Source organism: Scyliorhinus canicula, unplaced genomic scaffold (genome assembly GCF_902713615.1).
Source record: "Scyliorhinus canicula unplaced genomic scaffold, sScyCan1.1, whole genome shotgun sequence".
Taxonomy (NCBI): Eukaryota; Metazoa; Chordata; class Chondrichthyes; order Carcharhiniformes; family Scyliorhinidae; genus Scyliorhinus; species Scyliorhinus canicula.
The window spans coordinates 167,223-191,467 of record NW_024055668.1 but is presented as its reverse complement, the minus strand read 5'-3'; the positions used below and the strand labels follow the sequence as shown (position 1 = coordinate 191,467).

Genomic DNA, 24,245 nt, shown 5'->3' with positions numbered 1-24,245 from the left:
ACCCTACACAAAACCGTGTTGAGTATCGCTAATCAACTTGTTATTTTCAAGATGAATATAAACCTATCTCTTATAAACTTTTTCCAACATTTTACCCACAACCGAAGTAAGGCTCACAGGTCTATTATTACCAGGGTTGTCTCTAGTCCCCTTCTTGAACAAGGGGACAACTGTATCTGTGTCTGATTGTGTGTTTTAGTGTCTATGTGTGTCTGTGAGTGTGTATATTCGTGTCGCTGTGTGTGAGTGTGTGTATTAGTGCCTGTAGGTGTCTCTGAGTGTATATATTAGTGTCTGTGTGTATGAGTGTGTGTGAGTGTGTGTATTAGTGACTGTGTGTGTCAGTGAGTGATTGTATTTGTGTATCTGTGTGTCTGTGAGTGTGTGTATTAGTGTCTCTGTGTGTCTGTGAGTGTGTGTATTAGTGTCTCTGTGTGTCTGTGAGTGTGTGTATTAGTGTCTCTGTGTGTCTGTGAGTGTGTGTATTAGTGTCTCTTGTGTCTGTGAGTGTGTGTATTAGTGTCTGTGTGTCTGTGAGTGTGTGTATTAGTGTCTCTGTGTGTCTGTGAGTGTGTGTATTATGTCTTGTGTGTCTGTGAGTGTGTGTATTAGTGTCTCTGTGTGTCTGTGAGTGTGTGTATTAGTGTCTCTGTGTGTCTGTGAGTGTGTGTATTAGTGTCTCTGTGTGTCTGTGAGTGTGTGTATTAGTGTCTCTGTGTGTCTGTGAGTGTGTGTATTAGTGTCTCTGTGTGTCTGTGAGTGTGTGTATTAGTGTCTCTGTGTGTCTGTGAGTGTGTGTATTAGTGTCCCTGTGTGTCTGTGAGTGTGTGTATTAGTGTCTTGTTGTGTCTGTGAGTGTGTATTAGTGTCTCTGTGTGTCTGTGAGTGCGTATTAGTGTCTCTGTGTGTCTGTGACTGTGTGTATGTGTGTCTCTGTGTGTCGGTCAGTGTGTGTATTAGTGTCTCTGTGTGTCTATGAGTGTGTATTAGTGTAGCTGTACGTCTGTGATGGTGTATTAGTGTCTCTGAGTCTCTGTGAGTGTCTGTTAGTGTATCTGTGTGTCAGCGAGTGTGTGTATTAGTGTCTCTGTGTGTCTGTGAGGTTTTGGATTAGTGTCTCTGTGTGTCTGTGAGTGTATGTATTAGTCTCTCTGGTGTTTGTGAGTGTGTGTATTATGTCTCTGTGTCCTGTGAGTGGTGTTTAGTGTCTATGTGTTTCTGTGGGTGTGGGTAGTAGTGTATCTTTGTTTTCTGTGGGGGGTGTGTATTAGTGTCTCTTTATGTCTGTGGGTGTGTGAATTTGTGTATCTGTGTCGTTGAATGTGTACTACTGTCTCTGTGTTGTGTGAGGTTTGTTATTAGTGTCTCTTGCGAGTCTATGAGTGTGTGTTAGTGTCTCTGCGTGTCTGTGATTGTGTATTAGTGTATCTGTGTGTCTGTGAGTGTGTGTTAATGTATCTGTGTGTCTGTGAGTGTGTGTGTGTTAGTCTCTCTGTGTGTCTGTGAGTGTGTGTATTAGTGTCTCTGTGTGTCTGTGAGTGTGTGTATTAGTGTCTCTATGTGCCTGTGAGTGTGTGAATTAGTGTCTCTGTGTGTCTGTGAGTGTGTGCATTTGTGTCTCTGTGTGCCTGTGAGTGTGTCTATTAGTGTTGTGATGGACCTATGTTTAGTGAACCCCAAAGTGTCTCATGGAGATCCCCTGACCCAGAACGTTTAATAGATTGTGGACTGGGGAGCACATGGCCCACTCTACAGGTGTTGTACAGCAGAAATGGAAAAGAATTGTTCAAAGCAAACAATGTTTATTCCATGAACTCAAGTTAACCCTTTTAAAACATACTGTGAACAACTTAGCAACCATTAATTCAAATTCAACTCCCAAAGAATACAACACTGAGTAATCCGGAAGCTGTCCTTTTTACACCCAGAAGACTTTAGAAACACCTTTTAACAGAGGCACATTCTGTTTACATTCACTACTGAGAACATTTATAATTCTGAATTCACCAAATCATCCAGAGATGGTTTTTTAATGGCAGCGATATCAACAGTACACCTGCTCTGTCTGGCAGCTCCAACACTGAAAACAAATCTAAAACACACCCTGCAGCAAACAGCCTAAAACGAAAGTAAAACGCTGACAGACAGCCCAGATCTGACATCAGTGCAGTAATAAACATTCATTTCTGTAAGGTTCTTCACTACAGATATTTATATACACAGCCATTTATAAACACTCATTTCTTAAAGGTTCTATCACATGGCAGTGTCTCTGTGTGTCTGTGTGTGCATTAGAGTCTCCGTGTGTCTGTGAGTGTGCGCATTAGTCTGTCTGTGTGTCTGAAAGTGTGTGTATTAGTGTCTCTGTGTGCGTGTGAATGTGAGTATTAGTGTCTCTGTGCGTCTGTGAGTGTGCGTATTTTTAGTCTCCGTTTGTCTGTGAGTGTGTGCATTAGTCTGTCTGCGTGTCTGTGAGTATGTGCATTCGTGTCTGTGTGAGTGTGTGCATTAGCGCCGCTATGTTTTTGTGAGTGTGCGCATTAGAGTGTGTGTGTGATATGAGTGTGTGCATTTGTGTTGTGTGTGAGTGTTGAATTACAGACTAAATGTGTCTGTGGGTGTGTATATTTGTGTCTGTGTGTGTATGTGAGAGTGTGACTTAATGTCTGTGTGTGTGAGCGTGTGCATTCGTGTATCTATGTGTGTCTGTGAGTGTGTGTATTAGAGTCTGTGTGTGAGTCAGAGTGTGGAATAGTGTCTGTGTGTGTGTGAGTGTGCATTCCTGTATCTATGTGTGATGTGAGTGTGTGTATTATAGTCTGCGTGTGACTCAGTGTGTGTAGCAGTGTCTCTGTGAGTGTCTGTGTGTGAGAATGTGTGCATTAGTGTCTGTGTCTGTGTGTGTGAGTGTATTAGTGTCTATGTCTGTCAGTGCCTCTATTAGTCTGTGTGTGAGTGTATGTATTCGTGTCTCTGTCTGTCTGTGAGCTGTGCACTCGTGTCTCTGTGTGTGAGTGCGTGAATGAATGTATCTGTGTGTATATTAGTGTATAGAACATGGAACATAGAACATCACAGCGCAGTGCGGGCCCTTCGGCCCTCGATGTTGCGCCGACCTGTGAAACCATCTGAAGCCTATCTGACCTACACTATTCCATTTTTATCCATATGTCAATCCAGTGACCACTCAAATGCCCTTAAAGTTGGCGACTCTACTACTGTTTTAGGCAGGGCGTTCCACACCCCTACTACACTCTGAGTAAAGAAACTGCATCTGACATGTGTCCTATATCTACCACCCCTCAATTTAAAGCTGTGTCCCCTCGTGTTGGTCATCACCATCCGAGGAAAGAGACTCTCACAGTCCACCCTATCTAACCCTCTGACTATCTCATATGTCTCTATTAAGTCACCTCTCAGCCTTCTGAAATGAAAAAAATGAAAATCGCTTATTGTCACAAGTAGCCTTCAATGAAGTTACTGTGAAAAGCCCCTAGTCGCCACATTCCGGCGCCTGCCCGGGGAGGCTTGTACGGGAATCGAACCGTGCTGCTGGCCTGCTTGGTCTGCTTTAAAAGCCAGCGATGTAGCCCAGTGAGCTAAACCAGCCCCTTAGTGAGCTAAACCAGCCCCTTCTCTTCTCGAACGAAAACAACCTCAAGTCCCTGAGCTTTTCCTCGTAAGCCCTTCCCTCCATACCAGGCAACATCCTAGTAAATCTCCTCTGAACCCTTTCCAAAGCTTCCACATCCTTCCTATAATGCGGTGACCAGAACTGCACGCTGTACTCCAGGTGCGGCCGCACCAGAGTTTTGTACAGCTGCAGCATGACCTCGTGGCTCCGAAACTCAATCCCCCTACTGATAAAGGCTAGCCACCATATGCCTTCTTAACAGCCCTATTAATCTGGGTGGCAACTTTCAGGGATTTATGTACCTGGATGCCGAGATCTCTCTGTTCATCTGCACTACCAAGAATCTTGCCATTAGCCCAGTACTCTGCATTCCTGTTACTCCTTCCAAAGTGAACCACCTCACACTTTTCCGCATTAAACTCCATCTTCTACCTCTCAGCCCAGCTCTGCAGCGTATCTATGACCCTCTGTATCCTATAACATCCTTCAGCACTATCCACAACTCCACCGACCTTCGTGTCATCTGCAAATTTACTAACCCATCCTTCTACACCCTCTTCCAGGTCATTTATAAAATGACAAACAGCAGTGTCCCCAATACAGATCCTTGCAGAACACCACTACTAATTGAACTCCAGGATGAACATTTGCCATCAACCACCACCCTCTGTCTTCTTTCGGCTAGCCAATTACTGATCCAATCCGCTAAATCACCTTCAATCCCATACTTCCTTATTTTCCGCAATAGCCTACCGTTGGGGAACCTTATCAAACGCATTACTGAAATCCATATACACCACATCAACCGCTTTACCCTCATCCATCGTCATCAATAAGGTTTGTGAGGCATTACCTACCCTACACAAAACCGTGTTGAGTATCGCTAATCAACTTGTTATTTTCAAGATGAATATAAACCTATCTCTTATAAACTTTTCCAACATTTTACCCACAACCGAAGTAAGGCTCACAGGTCTATTATTACCAGGGTTGTCTCTAGTCCCCTTCTTGAACAAGGGGACAACTGTATCTGTGTCTGATTGTGTGTTTTAGTGTCTATGTGTGTCTGTGAGTGTGTATATTCGTGTCGCTGTGTGTGAGTGTGTGTATTAGTCCCTGTAGGTGTCTCTGAGTGTATATATTAGTGTCTGTGTGTATGAGTGTGTGTGAGTGTGTGTATTAGTGACTGTGTGTGTCAGTGAGTGATTGTATTTGTGTATGTGTGTCTGAGTGTGTGTTTTAGTGTCCCTGTTTCTGTGAGTGTTTGCATTAGTGTTTCTGTGTCAGTGAGTGTGAGTTAGTGTCTATTTCTGTGAGTGGGTGTATTAGTGTATTACTGTATGTGTATGTTAGTGTATGTTTGAGTGTGTTACAGTTTCTGTATGTGTGTGTGTGTGAGTGTCTGTGTGTGTCTTAGTGTCTCTGCGAGTCTGAGTGTGTATTAGTGTCTCTGTGTGTCTGTGACTGTGTGCATTAGTGTCTCTGTGTGCTGTGTGTGTGTGTTAGTGCATGTGTGTCCGTGAATGTGTGTTAGTGTCTGAGTGTGTCTGTGAGTGCGTGTATTGTTGTATCTGTGTGTCTGTGCGTGTGTATATTTGTGTCTCTGTGCGTCTGTGAGTGTGTGTGTTAGTGTATCTGTGTGTCTCTCAGTGTGTGTATTAGTGTCTCTGTGTGTCTGTGAGTGTGTGTGTTAGTGTCTCTGTGTGTCTATGAGTGTGTATTAGTGTATCTGTACGTCTGTGATGGTGTATTAGTGTCTCTGAGTCTCTGTGAGTGTCTGTTAGTGTATCTGTGTGTCAGCGAGTGTGTGTATTAGTGTCTCTGTGTGTCTGTGAGGTTTTGGATTAGTGTCTCTGTGTGTCTGTGAGTGTATGTATTAGTCTCTCTGTGTGTTTGTGAGTGTGTGTATTAGTGTCTCTGTGTCTGTGAGTGTGTGTTTAGTGTCTATGTGTTTCTGTGGGTATGTGTATTAATGTATCTTTGTTTCTGTGGGGGTGTGTATTAGTGTCTCTTTATGTCTGTGGGTGTGTGAATTTGTGTATCTGTGTCGTTGAATGTGTACTACTGTCTCTGCGTTTGTGTGAGTGTGTTTATTAGTGTCTCTGCGAGTCTATGAGTGTGTGTTAGTGTCTCTGCGTGTCTGTGATGGTGTATTAGTGTCTCTGTGTCTCTGTGAGTGTCTGTTAATGTATCTGTGTGTCTGTGAGTGTGTGTGTGTTAGTCTCTCTGTGTGTCTGTGAGTGTGTGTATTAGTGTCTCTGTGTGTCTGTGAGTGTGTGTATTAGTGTCTCTATGTGCCTGTGAGTGTGTGAATTAGTGTCTCTGTGTGTCTGTGAGTGTGTGCATTTGTGTCTCTGTGTGCCTGTGAGTGTGTCTATTAGTGTTGTGATGGACCTATGTTTAGTGAACCCCAAAGTGTCTCATGGAGATCCCCTGACCCAGAACGTTTAATAGATTGTGGACTGGGGAGCACATGGCCCACTCTACAGGTGTTGTACAGCAGAAATGGAAAAGAATTGTTCAAAGCAAAACAATGTTTATTCCATGAACTCAAGTTAACCCTTTTAAAACATACTGTGAACAACTTAGCAACCATTAACTCAAATTCAACTCCCAAAGAATACAACACTGAGTAATCCGGAAGCTGTCCTTTTTACACCCAGAAGACTTTAGAAACACCTTTTAACAGAGGCACATTCTGTTTACATTCACTACTGAGAACATTTATAATTCTGAATTCACCAAATCATCCAGAGATGGTTTTTTAATGGCAGCGATATCAACAGTACACCTGCTCTGTCTGGCAGCTCCAACACTGAAAACAAATCTAAAACACACCCTGCAGCAAACAGCCTAAAACGAAAGTAAAAAGCTGACAGACAGCCCAGCTCTGACATCACTGCAGTAATAAACATTCATTTCTGTAAGGTTCTTCACTACAGATATTTATATACACACCCATTTATAAACACTCATTTCTTAAAGGTTCTATCACATGGCAGTGTCTCTGTGTGTCTGTGTGTGCATTAGAGTCTCCGTGTGTCTGTGAGTGTGCGCATTAGTCTGTCTGTGTGTCTGAAAGTGTGTGTATTAGTGTCTCTGTGTGCGTGTGAATGTGAGTATTAGTGTCTCTGTGCGTCTGTGAGTGTGCGTATTTTTAGTCTCCGTTTGTCTGTGAGTGTGTGCATTAGTCTGTCTGCGTGTCTGTGAGTATGTGCATTCGTGTCTGTGTGTGTGAGTGTGTGCATTAGCGTCGCTATGTTTTTGTGAGTGTGCGCATTAGAGTGTGTGTGTGATATGAGTGTGTGCATTTGTGTTGTGTGTGAGTGTTGAATTACAGACTAAATGTGTCTGTGGGTGTGTATATTTGTGTCTGTGTGTGTCTGTGAGAGTGTGACTTAATGTCTGTGTGTGTGAGCGTGTGCATTCGTGTATCTATGTGTGTCTGTGAGTGTGTGTATTAGAGTCTGTGTGTGAGTCAGAGTGTGGAATAGTGTCTGTGTGTGTGTGAGTGTGCATTCCTGTATCTATGTGTGATGTGAGTGTGTGTATTATAGTCTGCGTGTGACTCAGTGTGTATATTAGTGTCTCTGTGATTGTCTGTGTGTGAGAATGTGTGCATTAGTGTCTGTGTCTATGTGTGTGAGTGTATTAGTGTCTGTGTCTGTCAGTGCCTCTATTAGTCTGTGTGTGAGTGTATGTATTCGTGTCTCTGTCTGTCTGTGAGCTGTGCACTCGTGTCTCTGTGTGTGAGTGCGTGAATGAATGTATCTGTGTGTATATTAGTGTATAGAACATGGAACATAGAACATCACAGCGCAGTGCGGGCCCTTCGGCCCTCGATGTTGCGCCGACCTGTGAAACCATCTGAAGCCTATCTGACCTACACTATTCCATTTTTATCCATATGTCAATCCAGTGACCACTCAAATGCCCTTAAAGTTGGCGACTCTACTACTGTTGCAGGCAGGGCGTTCCACACCCCTACTACACTCTGAGTAAAGAAACTGCATCGGACATGTGTCCTATATCTACCACCCCTCAATTTAAAGCTGTGTCCCCTCGTGTTGGTCATCACCATCCGAGGAAAGAGACTCTCACAGTCCACCCTATCTAACCCTCTGACTATCTCATATGTCTCTATTAAGTCACCTCTCAGCCTTTTTGAAATGAAAAAAATGAAAATCGCTTATTGTCACAAGTAGCCTTCAATGAAGTTACTGTGAAAAGCCCCTAGTCGCCACATTCCGGCGCCTGCCCGGGGAGGCTTGTACGGGAATCGAACCGTGCTGCTGGCCTGCTTGGTCTGCTTTAAAAGCCAGCGATGTAGCCCAGTGAGCTAAACCAGCCCCTTAGTGAGCTAAACCAGCCCCTTCTCTTCTCGAACGAAAACAACCTCAAGTCCCTGAGCTTTTCCTCGTAAGCCCTTCCCTCCATACCAGGCAACATCCTAGTAAATCTCCTCTGAACCCTTTCCAAAGCTTCCACATCCTTCCTATAATGCGGTGACCAGAACTGCACGCAGTACTCCAGGTGCGGCCGCACCAGAGTTTTGTACAGCTGCAGCATGACCTCGTGGCTCCGAAACTCAATCCCCCTACTGATAAAGGCTAGCCACCATATGCCTTCTTAACAGCCCTATCAATCTGGGTGGCAACTTTCAGGGATTTATGTACCTGGATGCCAAGATCTCTCTGTTCATCTACACTACCAAGAATCTTGCCATTAGCTCAGTACTCTGCATTCCTGTTACTCCTTCCAAAGTTTACCACCTCACACTTTTCCGCATTAAACTCCATCTGCCACCTCTCAGCCCAGCTCTGCAGCTTATCTATGTCCCTCTGTATCCTATAACATACTTCAGCACTGTCCACAACTCCACCGACCTTCGTGTCATCTGCAAATTTACTAACCCATCCTTCTACACCCTCTTCCAGGTCATTTATAAAATGACAAAGAGCAGTGTTCCCAAAATAGATCCTTGCGGTACACCACTAGTAACTGAACTCCAGGATGAACATTTGCCATCAACCACCACCCTCTGTCTTGTTTCAGCTAGCCAATTACTGATCGAAACCGCTAAATCACCTTCAATCCCATAATTCCTTATTTTCTGCAATAGCCTACCGTGGGGAACCTTATCAAACGCATTACTGAAGTCCATATACACCACATCAACCGCTTTACCCTCATCCACCTGTTTGGTCACCTTCTCAAAAAACTCAATAAGGTTTGTGAGGCATGACCTACCCTTCACAAAACCGTGTTGACTATCGCTAATCAACTTGTTATTTTCAAGATGAATATAAACCTATCTCTTATAAATTTTTCCAACATTTTACCCACAACCGAAGTAAGGCTCACAGGTCTATTATTACCAGGGTTGTCTCTAGTCCCCTTCTTGAACAAGGGGACAACTGTATCTGTGTCTGATTTGTGTTTTAGTGTCTATGTGTGTCTGTGAGTGTGTATATTCGTGTCGCTGTGTGTGAGTGTGTGTATTAGTCCCTGTAGGTGTCTCTGAGTGTATATATTAGTGTCTGTGTGTATGAGTGTGTGTGAGTGTGTGTATTAGTGCCTGTGTGTGTCAGTGAGTGATTGTATTTGTGTATGTGTGTCTGAGTGTGTGTTTTAGTGTCCCTGTTTCTGTGAGTGTTTGCATTAGTGTTTCTGTGTCAGTGAGTGTGAGTTAGTGTCTATTTCTGTGAGTGGGTGTATTAGTGTATTACTGTATGTGTGTGTTAGTGTATGTTTGAGTGTGTTACAGTTTCTGTATGTGTGTGTGTGAGCGTCTGTGTGTGTCTTAGTGTCTCTGCGAGTCTGAGTGTGTATTAGTGTCTCTGTGTGTCTGTGACTGTGTGCATTAGTGTCTCTGTGTGCTGTGTGTGTGTGTTAGTGCATGTGTGTCCGTGAGTGTGTGTTAGTGTCTGAGTGTGTCTGTGAGTGCGTGTATTGTTGTATCTGTGTGTCTGTGCGTGTGTATATTTGTGTCTCTGTGCGTCTGTGAGTGTGTGTGTTAGTGTATCTGTGTGTCTCTCAGTGTGTGTATTAGTGTCTCTGTGTGTCTGTGAGTGTGTGTGTTAGTACACGTGTGTCTGTGAGTGTGACTAAGTGTCGGTGTGTTTCTGTGCGTGTGTGTATTAGTGTCTCTGTTTGTCTGTGAGTGTGTGTGTTAGTGCATTTGTGTCTGTGAGTGTGTGTTAGTGTCTCTGTCTGTCTGTGAGTGTGTGTTAGTGCCTGTGTTTGTCTGTGAGTTTGTGTATTAGTGTCCATGTTTCTGTGAGTGTTTGCATTAGGGTGTCTGTGTCAGTGAGTGTGAGGTAGTGTCTATTTGTGTGAGTGGGTGTATTAGAGTCTTTGTGAGTGTGTATTAGTGCCTTTGTGTGTGAGTGAGTTACTGTCTGTGTGTGTTCGTGTATGTTTGAGTGTGTTACTCTTTCTGTATGTGTGTGTTAGTGTATGTGTGTGTATTAGTGTCTCAGCGAGTCTGAGTGTGTATTAGTGTCTCTGTGTGACTGTCAGTGTGTGTATTAGTGTTTGATTGTGTCTCTGAGTGTGTGTATTAGTGTCTCTGTGTGACTGTGAGTGTGTGTGTTAGTGCATGTGTGTCTGTGAGTGTGTGTTAGTGTCTGTGTGTGTCTGTGAGTGCGTGTATTGGTGTTTCTGTGTGTCTGTGGGTGTCTGTATTTGTTTTTCTATGTGTCTGTGAGTGTGTGTGTTAGTGTCTGTGTGTGTCTATGAGTGTGTGCATTAGTGTCTCTGTGTGTCTGTGAGTGTGTGTTAGTGCATGTGTGTCTGTGAGTGTGTGTTAGTGTCTGTGTGTGTCTTAGTGTCTCTGCGAGTCTGAGTGTGTATTAGTGTCTCTGTGTGTCTGTGAGTGTGTGCATTAGTGTCTCTGTGTGCTGTGAGTGTGTGTGTTAGTGCATGTGTGTCCGTGAGTGTGTTAGTGTCTGAGTGTGTCTGTGAGTGCTTGTATTGTTGTATCTGTGTGTCTGTGCGTGTGTATATTTGTGTCTCTGTGTGTCTGTGAGTGTGTGTGTTAGTGTATCTGTGTGTCTCTCAGTGTGTGTATTAGTGTCTCTGTGTGTCTGTGAGTGTGTGTGTTAGTACACGTGTGTCTGTGAATGTGACTAAGTGTCGGTGTGTTTCTGTGCGTGTGTGTATTAGTGTCTCTGTTTGTCTGTGAGTGTGTGTGTCAGTGCATTTGTGTCTGTGAGTGTGTGTTAGTGCCTCTGTCTGTCTGTGAGTGTGTGTTAGTGCCTGTGTGTGTCTGTGAGTTTGTGTATTAGTGTCCATGTTTCTGTGAGTGTTTGCATTAGGGTGTCTGTGTCAGTGAGTGTGAGTTAGTGTCTATTTGTGTGAGTGGGTGTATTAGTGTCTTTGTGAGTGTGTATTAGTGCCTTTGTGTGTGAGTGAGTTATTGTCTGTGTGTGTTCGTGTATGTTTGAGTGTGTTACTCTTTCTGTATGTGTGTGTTAGTGTATGTGTGTGTATTAGTGTCTCAGCGAGTCTGAGTGTGTATTAGTGTCTCTGTGTGTCTGTCAGTGTGTGTATTAGTGTTTGAGTGTGTCTCTGAGTGTGTGTATTAGTGTCTCTGTGTGTCTGTGAGTGTGTGTGTTAGTGCATGTGTGTCTGTGAGTGTGTGTTAGTGTCTGTGTGTGTCTGTGAGTGCGTGTATTGGTGTTTCTGTGTGTCTGTGAGTGTCTGTATTTGTGTCTCTATGTGTCTGTGAATGTGTAAGTTAGTGTCTGTGTGTGTCTATGAGTGTGTATTAGTGTCTATGTGTGTCTGTAAGTGTGTGTTAGTGCATGTGTGTCTGTGAGTGTGTGTTAGTGTCTGTGTGTGTCTGTGAGTGTGTGTTGGTGTCTGTGTGTGTCTGTGAGTGCGTGTATTGGTGTATCTGTGTGTCTGTGAGTGTGTGTATTTGAGTCTCTGTGTATCTGTGTGTCAGTGAGTGTGTGTATTTGAGTCTCTGTGTGTCTGTGAGTGTGTGTTAGTGCATGTGTGTCTGTGAGTGTGTGTTAGTGTCTGTGTGTGTCTTAGTGTCTCTGCGAGTCTGAGTGTGTATTAGTGTCTCTGTGTGTCTGTGAGTGTGTGTATTAGTGTCTCTGTGTGCTGTGAGTGTGTGTGTTAGTGCATGTGTGTCCGTGAGTGTGTGTTAGTGTCTGAGTGTGTCTGTGAGTGCGTGTATTGTTGTATCTGTGTGTCTGTGCGTGTGTATATTTGTGTCTCTGTGTGTCTGTGAGTGTGTATGGTAGTGTATCTGTGTGTCTCTGAGTGTGTGTATTAGTGTCTCTGTGTGTCTGTGAGTGTGTGTATTAGTGTCTCTGTGTGTCTGTGAGTGTGTGTATTAGTGTTCTGTGTGTCTGGAGTGTGTGTATTAGTGTCTCTGTGTGTCTGTGAGTGTGTGTATTAGTGTCTCTGTGTGTCTGTGAGTGTGTGTATTAGTGTCTCTGTGTGTCTGTGAGGTGTGTATTAGTGTCTCTGTGTGTCTGTGAGTGTGTGTATTAGTGTCTCTGTGTGTCTGTGAGTGTGTGTATTAGTGTCTCTGTGTGTCTGTGAGTGTGTGTATTAGTGTTCTGTGTGTCTGTGAGTGTGTGTATTAGTGTCTCTGTTGTGTCTGTGAGTGTGTGTATTAGTGTCTCTGTGTGTCTGTGAGTGTGTGTACTAGTGTCTCTGTGTGTCTGTGTGAGTGTGTGTATTAGTGTCTCTGTGTGTCTGTGAGTGTGTGTATTAGTGTCTCTGTGTGTCTGTGTAGTGTGTATTAGTGTCTCTGTGTGTCTGTGAGTGTGTGTATTAGTGTTTGAGTGTGTCTCTGAGTGTGTGTATTAGTGTCTCTGTGTGACTGTGAGTGTGTGTGTTAGTGCATGTGTGTCTGTGAGTGTGTGTTAGTGTCTGTGTGTGTCTGTGAGTGCGTGTATTGGTGTATCTGTGTGTCTGTGAGTGTGTGTATTTGTGTCTCTGTGTGTCTGTGAATGTGTAAGTTAGTGTCTGTGTGTGTCTATGAGTGTGTATTAGTGTCTATGTGTGTCTGTAAGTGTGTGTTAGTGCATGTGTGTCTGTGAGTGTGTGTTAGTGTCTGTGTGTGTCTGTGAGTGTGTGTTGGTGTCTGTGTGTGTCTGTGAGTGCGTGTATTGGTGTATCTGTGTGTCTGTGAGTGTGTGTATTTGAGTCTCTGTGTATCTGTGTGTCAGTGAGTGTGTGTATTTGAGTCTCTGTGTGTCTGTGAGTGTGTGTTAGTGCATGTGTGTCTGTGAGTGTGTGTTAGTGTCTGTGTGTGTCTTAGTGTCTCTGCGAGTCTGAGTGTGTATTAGTGTCTCTGTGTGTCTGTGAGTGTGTGCATTAGTGTCTCTGTGTGCTGTGAGTGTGTGTGTTAGTGCATGTGTGTCCGTGAGTGTGTGTTAGTGTCTGAGTGTGTCTGTGAGTGCTTGTATTGTTGTATCTGTGTGTCTGTGCGTGTGTATATTTGTGTCTCTGTGTGTCTGTGAGTGTGTATGGTAGTGTATCTGTGTGTCTCTCAGTGTGTGTATTAGTGTCTGTGTGTGTCTGTGAGTGTGTGTGTTAGTACACGTGTGTCTGTGAGTGTGACTAAGTGTCGGTGTGTTTCTGTGCGTGTGTGTATTAGTGTCTCTGTTTGTCTGTGAGTGTGTGTGTTAGTGCATTTGTGTCTGTGAGTGTGTGTTAGTGCCTCTGTCTGTCTGTGAGTGTGTGTTAGTGCCTGTGTGTGTCTGTGAGTTTGTGTATTAGTGTCCATGTTTCTGTGAGTGTTTGCATTAGGGTGTCTGTGTCAGTGAGTGTGAGTTAGTGTCTATTTGTGTGAGTGGGTGTATTAGTGTCTTTGTGAGTGTGTATTAGTGCCTTTGTGTGTGAGTGAGTTACTGTCTGTGTGTGTTCGTGTATGTTTGAGTGTGTTACTCTTTCTGTATGTGTGTGTTAGTGTATGTGTGTGTATTAGTATCTCAGCGAGTCTGAGTGTGTATTAGTGTCTCTGTGTGTCTGTCAGTGTGTGTATTAGTGTTTGAGTGTGTCTCTGAGTGTGTGTATTAGTGTCTCTGTGTGACTGTGAGTGTGTGTGTTAGTGCATGTGTGTCTGTGAGTGTGTGTTAGTGTCTGTGTGTGTCTGTGAGTGCGTGTATTGGTGTTTCTGTGTGTCTGTGAGTGTCTGTATTTGTGTCTCTATGTGTCTGTGAATGTGTAAGTTAGTGTCTGTGTGTGTCTATGAGTGTGTATTAGTGTCTCTGTGTGTCTGTAAGTGTGTGTTAGTGCATGTGTGTCTGTGAGTGTGTGTTAGTGTCTGTGTGTGTCTGTGAGTGTGTGTTGGTGCCTGTGTGTGTCTGTGAGTGCGTGTATTGGTGTATCTGTGTGTCTGTGAGTGTGTGTATTTGTGTCTCTGTGTGTCTGTGAGTGTGTGTTTTAGTGTCTCTGTGTGTCTGTGAGTATGTGTTAGTGCCTGTGTGTGTCTGTGATTGTGTGTATTAGTGTATCTGTGTGTCTGTGAGTGTGTGTTAATGTCTCTGTCTCTCTGTGAGTGTGTGTTAGTGCATGTGTGTGTCTGTGAGTGTGTGTACCTTTGTCTCTGTGTCTTTGTGTTTGTGTTAGTGTCTCTGCATGTGTGTGAGTGTGTGTATTACTGTATCTGTGTGTCTGTGAGTGTGTGTATTACAGTCTCTGTGTGTCTGTGAGTGTATGTTAGTGTCTCTCTGTGTCTGTGGGAGTATGTATTAGTGTCTCTCTGTGTGTGTAAGTGTGTGTATTGCTGTATGTGTGAGTCTGTGAGTGTGTGCGTTACCGCATGTGTGTGTCTGTGAGTGTGTGCATTAGTGTCTGTGTGTGCCCGTGAACGTGTGCATTACTGTCTGTGTGTGTCTGTGAGTGTGTGCATTACTATCTGTGTGTGTGAGTGTGTGCATTACTGTCTGTGTGTGTCTGTGAGTGTGTGTATTAGTGTTTTGTGTCTGTGAGTGTGCGTATTAGTGTGTCTGTGAGTGTGTGTTAGTGTATCTGTGTGTCTGTGAGTGTGTGTATTAGTGTCTCTCTGTGCCTGTTGGTGTGTGTATTAGTGTCTCTGTGTGTCTGTGAGTGTGTGTATTAGTGTCTCTGTTTCTGTGAGTGTGTGTATTAGTGTGTCTGTGAGTGTGTGTTCGTGTTTCTGTGTTTCTGTGGGTGTGTGTATTAGTGCCTCTGTGTGTCTGTGGGTGTGTGTATTAGTGTATCTGTGTCGTTGAGTGTGTACTGCTGTCTCTGTGTTTGTGTATGTGCATTAGTGTCTGTGCATGTCTATGAGTGTGTATTAGTATCTCTGTGTGTCTGTGATGGTGTATTAGTGTCTCTGTGAGTGTCTGTTAGTGTATCTGTGTGTCTGCAACTGTGTGTATTAGTGTCTCTGTGTATCTGTGAGTGTGTGTATTACTGTCTCTGTGTGTCTGTGAGTGTGTTTATTAGTCTCTCTGTGTGTCTGTGAGTGTTTGTATTAGTGTCTCTATGTGCCTGTGAGTGTGTGCATTAGTGTCTGTGTGTGTCTGTGAGTGTGTGCATTAGTGTCTCTGTGTGCCTGTGAGTGTGTCTATTAGTGTTGTGATGGGCCAGTGTTTAGAGAACCCCAAAGTGTCTCATGGAGTTCCCCTGACCCACAACGTTTAATAGATTGTGGACTGGGAAGAACACGGCCCACTCTACAGGTGTGGCACAGCAGAAATGGAAAAGAATTGTTCAAAGCAAAACAATGTTTATTCCATGAACTCTAGTTAACCTTTTTAAAACATACTGTGAACAACTTAGCAACAATTAATTCAAATTCAACTCCCAAAGAATACAACACTGAGTAATCCGGAAGCTGTCCTTTTAACACCCAGAAGACTTTAGAAACACTTTTTAACAGAGGCACATTCTGTTTACATTCACTACTGAGAACATTTATAATTCTGAATTCACCAAATCATTAAGAGATAGTTTTTTCATGGCAGGGAGATCAACAGTACAAGTGCTCTGTCTGGCCGCTCAAACACTGAAAACACATCTAAAACACACCCTGCAGCAAACAGCCTAAAACGAAAGTAAAACGCTGACAGACAGCCCAGCTCTGACATCACTGCAATAATTAACACACATTTCTGTAAGTTTCTTCACTACAGATATTTATATACACACCCATTTATAAACACCCCTTTCTTAAAGGTTCTCTCACATGACAGTGTCTCTGTGTGTCTGTGTGTGCATTAGTCTGTTTGTGTGTCTGTGAGTATGTGGATTCTTGTCTGTTTGTGTGAGTGTGCGTATTAGAGTCTATGTGTGTCTGTGAGTGTGCGCATTCGTGCCTGTGTGTGACTGTTGAATTACAGTCTTCATGGGTCTGTGGGTGTGTATATTTGTGTCTGTGTGTGTCTGTGAGAGTGTGAATTACTGTTTCTGTGTGTCTGTGATTGTGGGCATATGTGTATCTAGGTGTGTCTGTGAGTGTGTGTATTACAGTCTGTGTGTCATTTAGTGTGTGTATTAGTGTCTCTGTGAGTGTCTGTGTGTGAGAGAATGTGCGCATTAGTGTCTGTGTCTGCGTGTGTGAGTGTATTAGTGTCTGTGTCTGTCAGTGTCTCTATTAGTGTGTGTGTGAGTGTATGTATTCGTTCGTGTCTCTGTATGTCCGTGAGCTGTGCTCTAGTGTCCGTGTGTGAGTGCATGAATAAATGTATCTGTGTGTATATTTGTGTCGCTTTGTGTGAGTGTATGTATCAGTGCCTGTGGGTGTCTGTGAGTGTGCATATTAGTGTCTGTGTGTGTGTGTGTGTGAGTGTGTATTAGTGCCTGTGTGTGTCAGTAAGTTTTTGTATTTGTGTATGTGTGTCTTTGAGTATGTGTATAAGTGTCTCTGTTTCTGTGAGTGTATCTGTGTCAGTATGTGTGAGATAGTGTCTATTTGTGTGAGTGTGTCCCGTACAAGCCTCCCCGAACAGGCGCCGGAATGTAGCGACTAAAGGATTTTCACAGTAACTTCATTGAAGCCTACTCGTGACAATAAGCAATTTTCATTTCATTTTCATTAATGTGTTTGTGAGTGTGTATTAGTGTCTTTGTGTGTGAGTGAATTACTGTCTGTGTGTGTTAGTGTATGTTTGAGTGTGATACTGTTTCTGTATGCGTGTGTGTGTTCGTGTCTGTGTGTGTCAGTGTCTTTGTGTTAGAGTCTGTGTGTTAGTGTGTGTGTGTGTGTTAGTGTCTGTGTGTTAGAGTCTGTGTGTCAGTGTGTGTGTTTGTTAGTGTATGTGTGTTAGTGTCTGTGTGTGTGTCAGTGTCTGTGTGTGTGTTAGTGTATGTGTGTTAGTGTCTGTGTGTTAGTGTATGTGTGTTAGTGTCTGTGTGTGTTAGTGTATGTGTGAGTGTTAGTGTCTGTGAGTGTGTTAGTGTCTGTGTATTAGTGTCTGTGCGTGAAAAAGTGTCTGTCATTGTGTTAGTGTGTGTGTTAGTGTCTATGCGTGTTAGTGTCTGTGTGTTAAAGTCTGTGTTAGTGTGTGTGTTAGTGTCTGTGTGTTAGTATTTGTGTGTGTCAGTGTCTGTGTGTGTGTTACTGTCTGTGTGTTAGTGTATGTGTGTTAGTGTCTGTGTGTTAGAGTCTGTGTGTGTGTTAGAGTATGTGTGAGTGTTAGTATCTGTGTGTGTGTTAGTGTCTGTGTGTTAGTGTCTGTGCGTGTGTTAGTGTCTGTGTGTGTGTTAGTGTCTGTGTGTGTGTTAGTGTTGGTGTTACTGTGTGTGTTAGTGTCTGTTGTTAGTGTCTGTGTGTGTGTTAGTGTATGTGTGTGTTAGTATCTGTGTGTTAGTGTCTGTGTGCGTGTTAGTGTCTGTGTGTGTTAGTGTCTGTGTGTGTTAGTGTCTGTGTTAGTGTCTGTGTGTGTGTTAGTGTCTGTGTTTGTGTTAGTGTATGTGTGTTAGTGTTTGTGTGTGTAAGTGTCAGTGTGTGTGTTAGTGTCTGTGTTTTAGTGTCTGTGTGTGTGTTAGTGTCTGTGTGTGCGTTAGTGTGTGTGCGTTAGTGTGTGTGTGTGTGTTAGTGTCTGTGTGTGTTAGTGTCTGTGTGTGTTAGTGTCTGTGTGTTAGAGTCTGTGTGTTGGTGTGTGTGTGTTAGAGTATGTTTGTGTGTTTGTGTCTGTGTGTGTGTTAGTGTCTGTGTGTTAGTGTCTGTGTGTTAGTGTCTGTGTGTTAGTGCCTGTGTCAGTGTCTGTGTGTTTCTGTTAGTGTCTGTGTGTGTTAGTGTCTGTGTGTTAGTTTCTGTGTGTTAGTGTCTGTGTGTGCGTCAGGGTCTGTGTGTGTGTTAGTGTGTTTGTGTGTGTTAGTATGCGTGTGTGTTAGTGTTTGTGTGAGTGTTAGTGTCTGTGTGTTAATGTCTGTGTGTGTGTTAGTGTCTGTGTGTGTGTTAGTGTATGTGTGTGTGTTAGTGTCTGTGTTAGAGTCTGGGTGTGTTAGTGTCTGTAAGTGTGTTACTGCCTGCGTGTTAGTGTTTGTGTCTGTAAGTGTCTGTGTGTTTGTTTTACTGTCTGTGTTTTAGTGTATGTGTGTGTGTGTTAGTGTATGTGTGTGTGTTAGTGTGTGTGTGTGTGTGTTAGTGTGTGTTAGTGTCTGTGTGTGTGTTAGTGTCTGTGTGTTAGAGTATGTGTGTTTGTGTGTGTGTTAGTGTCTGTTTGTGTATTAGTGTCTGTGTGTTAGTGATTGTGTGTGAAAGTGTCTGTGTTTGTGTTAGTGTCTGTGTTTTAGTGTCTGTGTGCGTGTTAGTGTCTGTGTGTGTGTTAGTGTGTGTGTTAGTGTGTGTGTGTTAGTGTCTGTGTGTGTGTTAGTGTGTGTGTGTCAGTGTCTGTGTTAGTGTCTGTGTCTTAGTGGCTGTGTGTTAGTGTCTGTGTGTGTTAGTGTATGTGTGTGTCAGTGTCTGTGTTAGTGTCTGTGTGTTAGTGTCTGTGTGTATGTTAGTGCCTGTGTGCGTGTTAGTGTCTGTTTGCGTGTTAGTGTGTGTGTGAGTGTTAGTGTCTGTGTTTTAGTGTGTGTGTGTATGTAAGTGTCTGTTTGTGTGTTAGTGTCTGTTTGTGTGTTAGTGTGTGTGGGTGTTAGTGTCTGTGAGTTAGTGGCTATGTGTATGTTAGTGTCTGTGTGTGTTAGTGTGTGTGTGTGTGTTTGTGTGTGTGTGTGTGTGTGTGTGTTCGTGTCTGTGTTAGTATCTGGGTGCGTGTTTGTGTCTGTGTTTGTTAGTGTCTGTGTGTTAGTGTTTGTGTGTGTAAGTGTCTGTGTTTGTGTTAGTGTCTGTGTGTGTGTTAGTGTCTGTGTAAGTGTCTGGGTGTGTGTTAGTGTATGTGGGTGTGTTAGTGTCTGTGTGTTAGTGTTTGTGTGTGAAAGTGTCTGTGTCTGTGTTTTAGTGTCTGTGTGTGTGTTAGTGTCTGTGTGTGTGTTAATGTCTGTGTGTTAGAGTCTGTGTGCTAGTGTGTGTGTGGGTGTGTTAGTGTCTGTTTGTGGGTTAGTGTGTGTGTGTTAGTGTCTGTGTGTGTATTACTGCGTGTGTGTGTTAGAGTCTGTGTGTTAGTGTGTGTGTGTGTTAGTGTCTCTTTGTGTATTAGTGTCTGTGTGTGTGATAGTGCCTGTGTGTGTTAGTGTCTGTGTTAGTGTCTGTGTGTGTGTTAGCGTATGTGTGTTAGTATTTGTGTGCGTAAGTGTCTGTGTGTGTGTTAGTGTCTGTGTTTTAGTGTCTGTGTGTGTGTGTTAGTGTATGTGTGTGTTAGTGTCTGTGTGTTAGTGTATGTGCGTGTGTTAGTGTCTGTGTGTGTGTTAGTGTCTGTGTGTGCTAGTGTCTGTGTTAGTGTCTGTGTGTGTGTTAGTGTATGTGTGTTAGTGTTTGTGCGCGTAAGTGTCTGTGTGTGTGTTAGTGTCTGTGTTGTAGTGTCTGTGTGTGTGTTAGTGTGTGTGTGTTAGTGTCTGTGTGTGTTAGTGTCTGTGTGTGTGTTAGTGTCTGTGTGTTAGTGTCTGTTTGTTAGTGTCTGTGCGTGTGATAGTGTCTGTGTGTTTGTGTTAGTGTCTGTGTGTGTTAGTGTCTGTGTGTTAGTGTCTGAGTGTGTGTTACTGTGTGTGTGTTGGTGCCTGTGTGTGTTAGTGTCTGTGTGTTAGAGACTGTGTTAGTGTGTGTGTGTTAGTGTCTATGTGTTAGTATCTGTGTGTGTGTCAGTGTCTGTGTGTGTGTTACTGTTTGTGTGTTAGTGTATGTGTGTTAGTGTCTGTGTGGTAGTGTCTGTGTGTGTGTGTTAGAGTATGTGTGAGTGTTAGTATCTGTATGTGTGTTAGTGTCTGTGTGTTAATGTCTGTGCTTGTGTTAGTGTCTGTGTGTGTGTTAGTGTCTGTGTGTGTGTTTGTGTTAGTGTCTGTGTTTTAGTGTCTGTGTGTGTGTTAATGTCTGTGTGTTAGAGTCTGTGTGCTAGTGTATGTGTGCGTGGGTTAGTGTCTGTTTGTGTGTTAGTGTGTGTGTTTTAGTGTCTGTGTGTGTATTAGTGTGTGTGTTAGAGTCTGTGTGTTAGTGTGTGTGTGTGTGTTAGTGTCTGTTTGTGTATTAGTGTCTGTGTGTGTAATAGTGTCTGTGTGTGTGTTAGTGTATATGTGTTAGTGTTTGTGTGCGTAAGTGTCTGTGTGTGTGTTAGTGTCTGTGTGTGTTAGTGTCTGTGTTAGTGTCTGTGTGTGTTAGTGTATGTGTGTTAGTGTTTGTGTGCGTTAGTGTCTGTGTGTGTGTTAGTGTCTGTGTTTTAGTGTCTGTGTGTGTGTTAGTGTCTGTGTGTGTGTTAGTGTGTGTGTGTTAGTGTCTGTGTGTGTGTTAGTGTCTGTGTGTTAGTGTCTGTTTGTTAGTGTCTGTGCGTGTGTTAGTGTCTATGTGTTTGTGTTAGTGTCTGTGTGTGTTAGTGTCTGTGTGTTAGTGTCTGTGTGTGTTAGTGTGTGTGTGTGGTAGTGTCTGTGTGTGTTAGTGTCTGTGTGTTAGAGACTGTGTTAGTGTGTGTGTGTTAGTGTCTGTGTGTTAGTATCTGTGTGTGTGTCAGTGTCTGTGTGTGTTACTGTTTGTGTGTTAGTGTCTGTGTGTTAGTGTCTGTGTGATAGTGTCTGTGTGTGTGTTAGAGTATGTGTGAGTGTTAGTATCTGTATGTGTGTTAGTGTCTGTGTGTTAATGTCTGTGCGTGTGTTAGTGTATGTGTGTGTGTTAGTGTCTGTGTGTGTGTTTGTGTTGGTGTTACTGTCTGTTGTTAGTGTCTGTGTGTGTTAGTGTATGTGTGTGTTAGTGTCTGTGTGTTAGTGTCTGTGTCTGTTGTTAGTGTCTGTGTGTGTTAGTGTATGTGTGTGTTAGTGTCTGTGTGTTAGTGTCTGTGTGTGTGTTAGTGTGTGTGTGTAAGTGTCTGTGTGTGTTAGTGTGTTTGTGTGAGTTAGTGTTTGTGTGAGTGTTAGTGTCTGTGTGTTAATGTCTGTGTGTGTGTTAGTGTCTGTGTGTATGTTAGTGTCTGTGTGTGTGTTAGTGTCTGTGTGTGTGTTAGTGTCTGTGTTAGTGTCTGGGTGTGTGTTAGTGTCTGTATGTGTGTAAGTGTCTGTGTGTTAGTGTTTGTGTCTGTAAGTGTCTGTGTGTGTGTTTTACTGTCTGTGTTTTAGTGTCTGTGTGTGTGTTAGTGTCTGTGTGTGTGTTAGTGAGTGTGTGTGTGTTAGTGTGTATGTGTTAGTGTCTGTTTGTGCGTTAGTGTCTGTGTGTTAGAGTCTGTGTGTTTGTGTGTGTGTGTGTTAGTGTCTGTTTGTGTGTTAGTGTCTATGTGTGTGTTAGTGTATGTGTGTGTTAGTTTCTGTGTGTTAGTGTCTGTGCGTGTGTTAGTGTCTGTGTGTGTGTGTGTGTCAGTGTCTGTGTGTGTGTTAGTGTCTGTGTTAGTGTCTGTGTAAGTGTCTGGGCGTGTGTTAGTGTATGTGGGTGTGTTTGTGTCTGTGTGTTAGTGTTTGTGTGTGAAAGCGTCTGTGTTTGTGTTAATGTCTGTGTTTTAGTGTCTGTGTGCGTGTTAGTGTCTGTGTGTGTGTTAGTGTGTGTGTGTGTTACTGTCTGTGTGTGTTAATATCTGTGTTAGTGTCTGTGACTTAATGGCTGTGTGTTAGTGTCTGTGTGTGTTAGTGTATGTGTGTGTCAGTGTCTGTGTTAGTGCCTGTGTGTTAGTGTCTGTGTGTGTGTTATTGTCTGTTTGTGTGTTAGTGTGTGTGTGAGTGTTAGTGTCTGTGTTTTAGTGTCTGTGTGTATGTTAGTGTCTGTGTGTGTGTTAGTGTCTCTTTGTGTGTTTGTGTGTGTGGGTGTTAGTGTCTGTGAGTTAGTGGCTATGTGTATGTTAGTGTCTGTGAGTGTGTTAGTGTGTGTGTGTGTGTTTGTGTGTGTTCGTGTCTGTGTTAGTGTCTGGGTGTGTGTTAGTGTCTGTGTTTGTTAGTGTCTGTGTGTTAGTGTTTGTGTGTGTAAGTGTCTGTGTTTGTGTAAGTGTCTGTGTGTGTGTGTTAGTGTCTGTGTAAGTGTCTGGGTCTGTGTTAGTGTATGTGGGTGTGTTAGTGTCTGTGTGTTAGTGTTTGTGTGTGAAAGTGTCTGTGTTTGTGTTAGTGTCTGTGTTTTAGTGTCTGTGTGTGTGTTAGTGTCTGTGTGTGTGTGTTAGTGGGTGTGTTAGTGTGTGTGTGTGTGTTAGTGTCTGTGTGTGTGTTAATGTCTGTGTGTTAGAGTCTGTGTGCTAGTGTGTGTGCGTGTGTTAGTGTCTGTTTGTTTGTTAGTGTGTGTGTTAGTGTCTGTGTGTGTATTAGTGTGTGGGTGTTAGAGTCTGTGTGTTAGTGTGTGTGTGTGTTAGTATCTGTTTGTGTGTTAGTGTCTGTGTGTTAGTGTATGTGTCTTAGTGTCTGTGTGTTAGTGTCTGTGTGTGTGTTAGTGTATGTGTGTGTTAGTGTCTGTGTGTTAGTGTATGTGCGTGTGTTAGTGTCTGTGTGTGTTAGTGTTTGTGTGTGTGTTAGTGTCTGTGTGTTAATGACTGTGTGTGTGTTAGTGTCTGTGTGTGTTAGTGTCTGTGTGTGTTAGTGTGTGTGTGAGTGTTCGTGTCTCTGTGTTAGTGTCTGTGTGTGTGTGTCTGTGTGTGTTAGTGTCTGTGTATTAGTGTCTGAGTGTTAGTGTCTGTGTGTGTGTTAGTGCCTGTGTGTGTGTGTTAGTGTCTGTGTTAGTGCCTGGTTGTGTGTTAGTGTCTGTGTGTGTGTTAGTGTTTGTGTGTTAGTGTCTGTGTGTTTCGTGTCTGTGTGTGTGTTCGTGTCTGTGTGTGTGTTAGTGTCTGTGTGTGAGTGAGTGTGTTAGTGTCTGTGTGAGTGTGAATGTATTACTGTCTCTGTATATGTGAGTGTCTGTTTAAGTATATATTTATTTGCATTCATCAACACCACGTGGACCATACTTGTAAAGTCTTTCCCAGGCTGATGTATAATTTCATTGTTTATTTCCCTTCCTCACAGTGAACCTCATCACAATTGTGATCCTGAAGAGAAGAAACTGTGGGCTGTCCAAATGTGTGACTTGTTACCTGGTGGCCATGGCAGTGGGGGATCTACTGGTCGTTATTCTCGATCTGATATTTAGACACATTCCCATTGTTTTTAAGGGACAGTTTTATTTCCTGCGGTCCATCCCCGTGTGTAATATCCACGCCGTCCTGCTTTATGTAGGCACTGACTGTTCTGTCTGGTTCACCGTCACTTTCACCTTTGATCGATTTGTGGCCATTTGTCGCCCGAAGCTGAAAAGTAAACATTGCAGCGAGAAAAGGGCGGCTGTGGTTCTGGGAACAGTGACTGTGCTGCGCTGTCTGAAGGACATTTCCTGGGGGTTTATGATGACCGGTCAGTATTGGCTGGGGAACGCCCCCTGGTTTTGTGATGTCACAGAGGCTGTTCTGTACTCTCCGGTCTGGGGAACAATCGAGTTCCTCCACCACATTCTAACCCCGGCTGTTCCATTTGCCCTGATTCTGCTGCTCAATGTTCTCACCGTCAGACACATTGTGGTGAGCAGCAGGGCCCGCAGGAGACTCCGGGCTCACAGCAGTGGGGAGAGTCCCAGAGACCCAGAGATGGAGAGTCGGAGGAAATCCATCATTTTACTGTTTATTAACTCCGCCAATTTCATCCTCTTATGGTCAACGTTCATGTTTTATTCTATATGGTACAGGATGTTCTATCTGGAGTATTCCTCTGTATGGTTAGATTATTATGTTCTGGAATTGGGCTTCATGCTGCAGCTCCTGAGCTGCTGCACAAACACCGCCATTTACGCCGTCACACAGACTCAGTTCAGGCAGCAGTTGAAGAAGGTGCTGACATTTCCCTTTAGTTCCATTCATTCCATGCTGAGAGATAAGCCCCCCACCCACACGGCATCTCTCTCCTCTCACTGCCGGTCACACTGACCATCCCCAGCCAGACTCACCCTGATTTTCCATTCTGCATTACCAGCAGGAACTGTCGGTGGGTGGGTGTGACTCCCCCCATGGCCGAGCAGCTGTGTGAGACTCCCCCCATTGCCGATCAACTGGGTGTGACACCCCCTATGGCCGATCAGCTGGGTGTGACTCCC

The 24,245-nt window shown here is 43.7% G+C and overlaps 1 protein-coding gene across 1 annotated transcript in view; it reads left to right on the top strand.

Moving 5' to 3' along the window:
• Positions 1-23,577, top strand: part of LOC119960631 (probable G-protein coupled receptor 139) — a gene marked incomplete at its 3' end in the record, with an annotated part of 62,265 nt that extends 38,688 nt beyond the window's left edge. Inside the window, exon 2 of the mRNA XM_038788260.1 lies at positions 23,129-23,577. Within this exon, the coding sequence (XP_038644188.1) occupies positions 23,129-23,577 (449 nt within the window). The remainder of the gene's footprint in view (positions 1-23,128) is intronic.
• Positions 23,578-24,245: the final 668 nt, after the last annotated feature.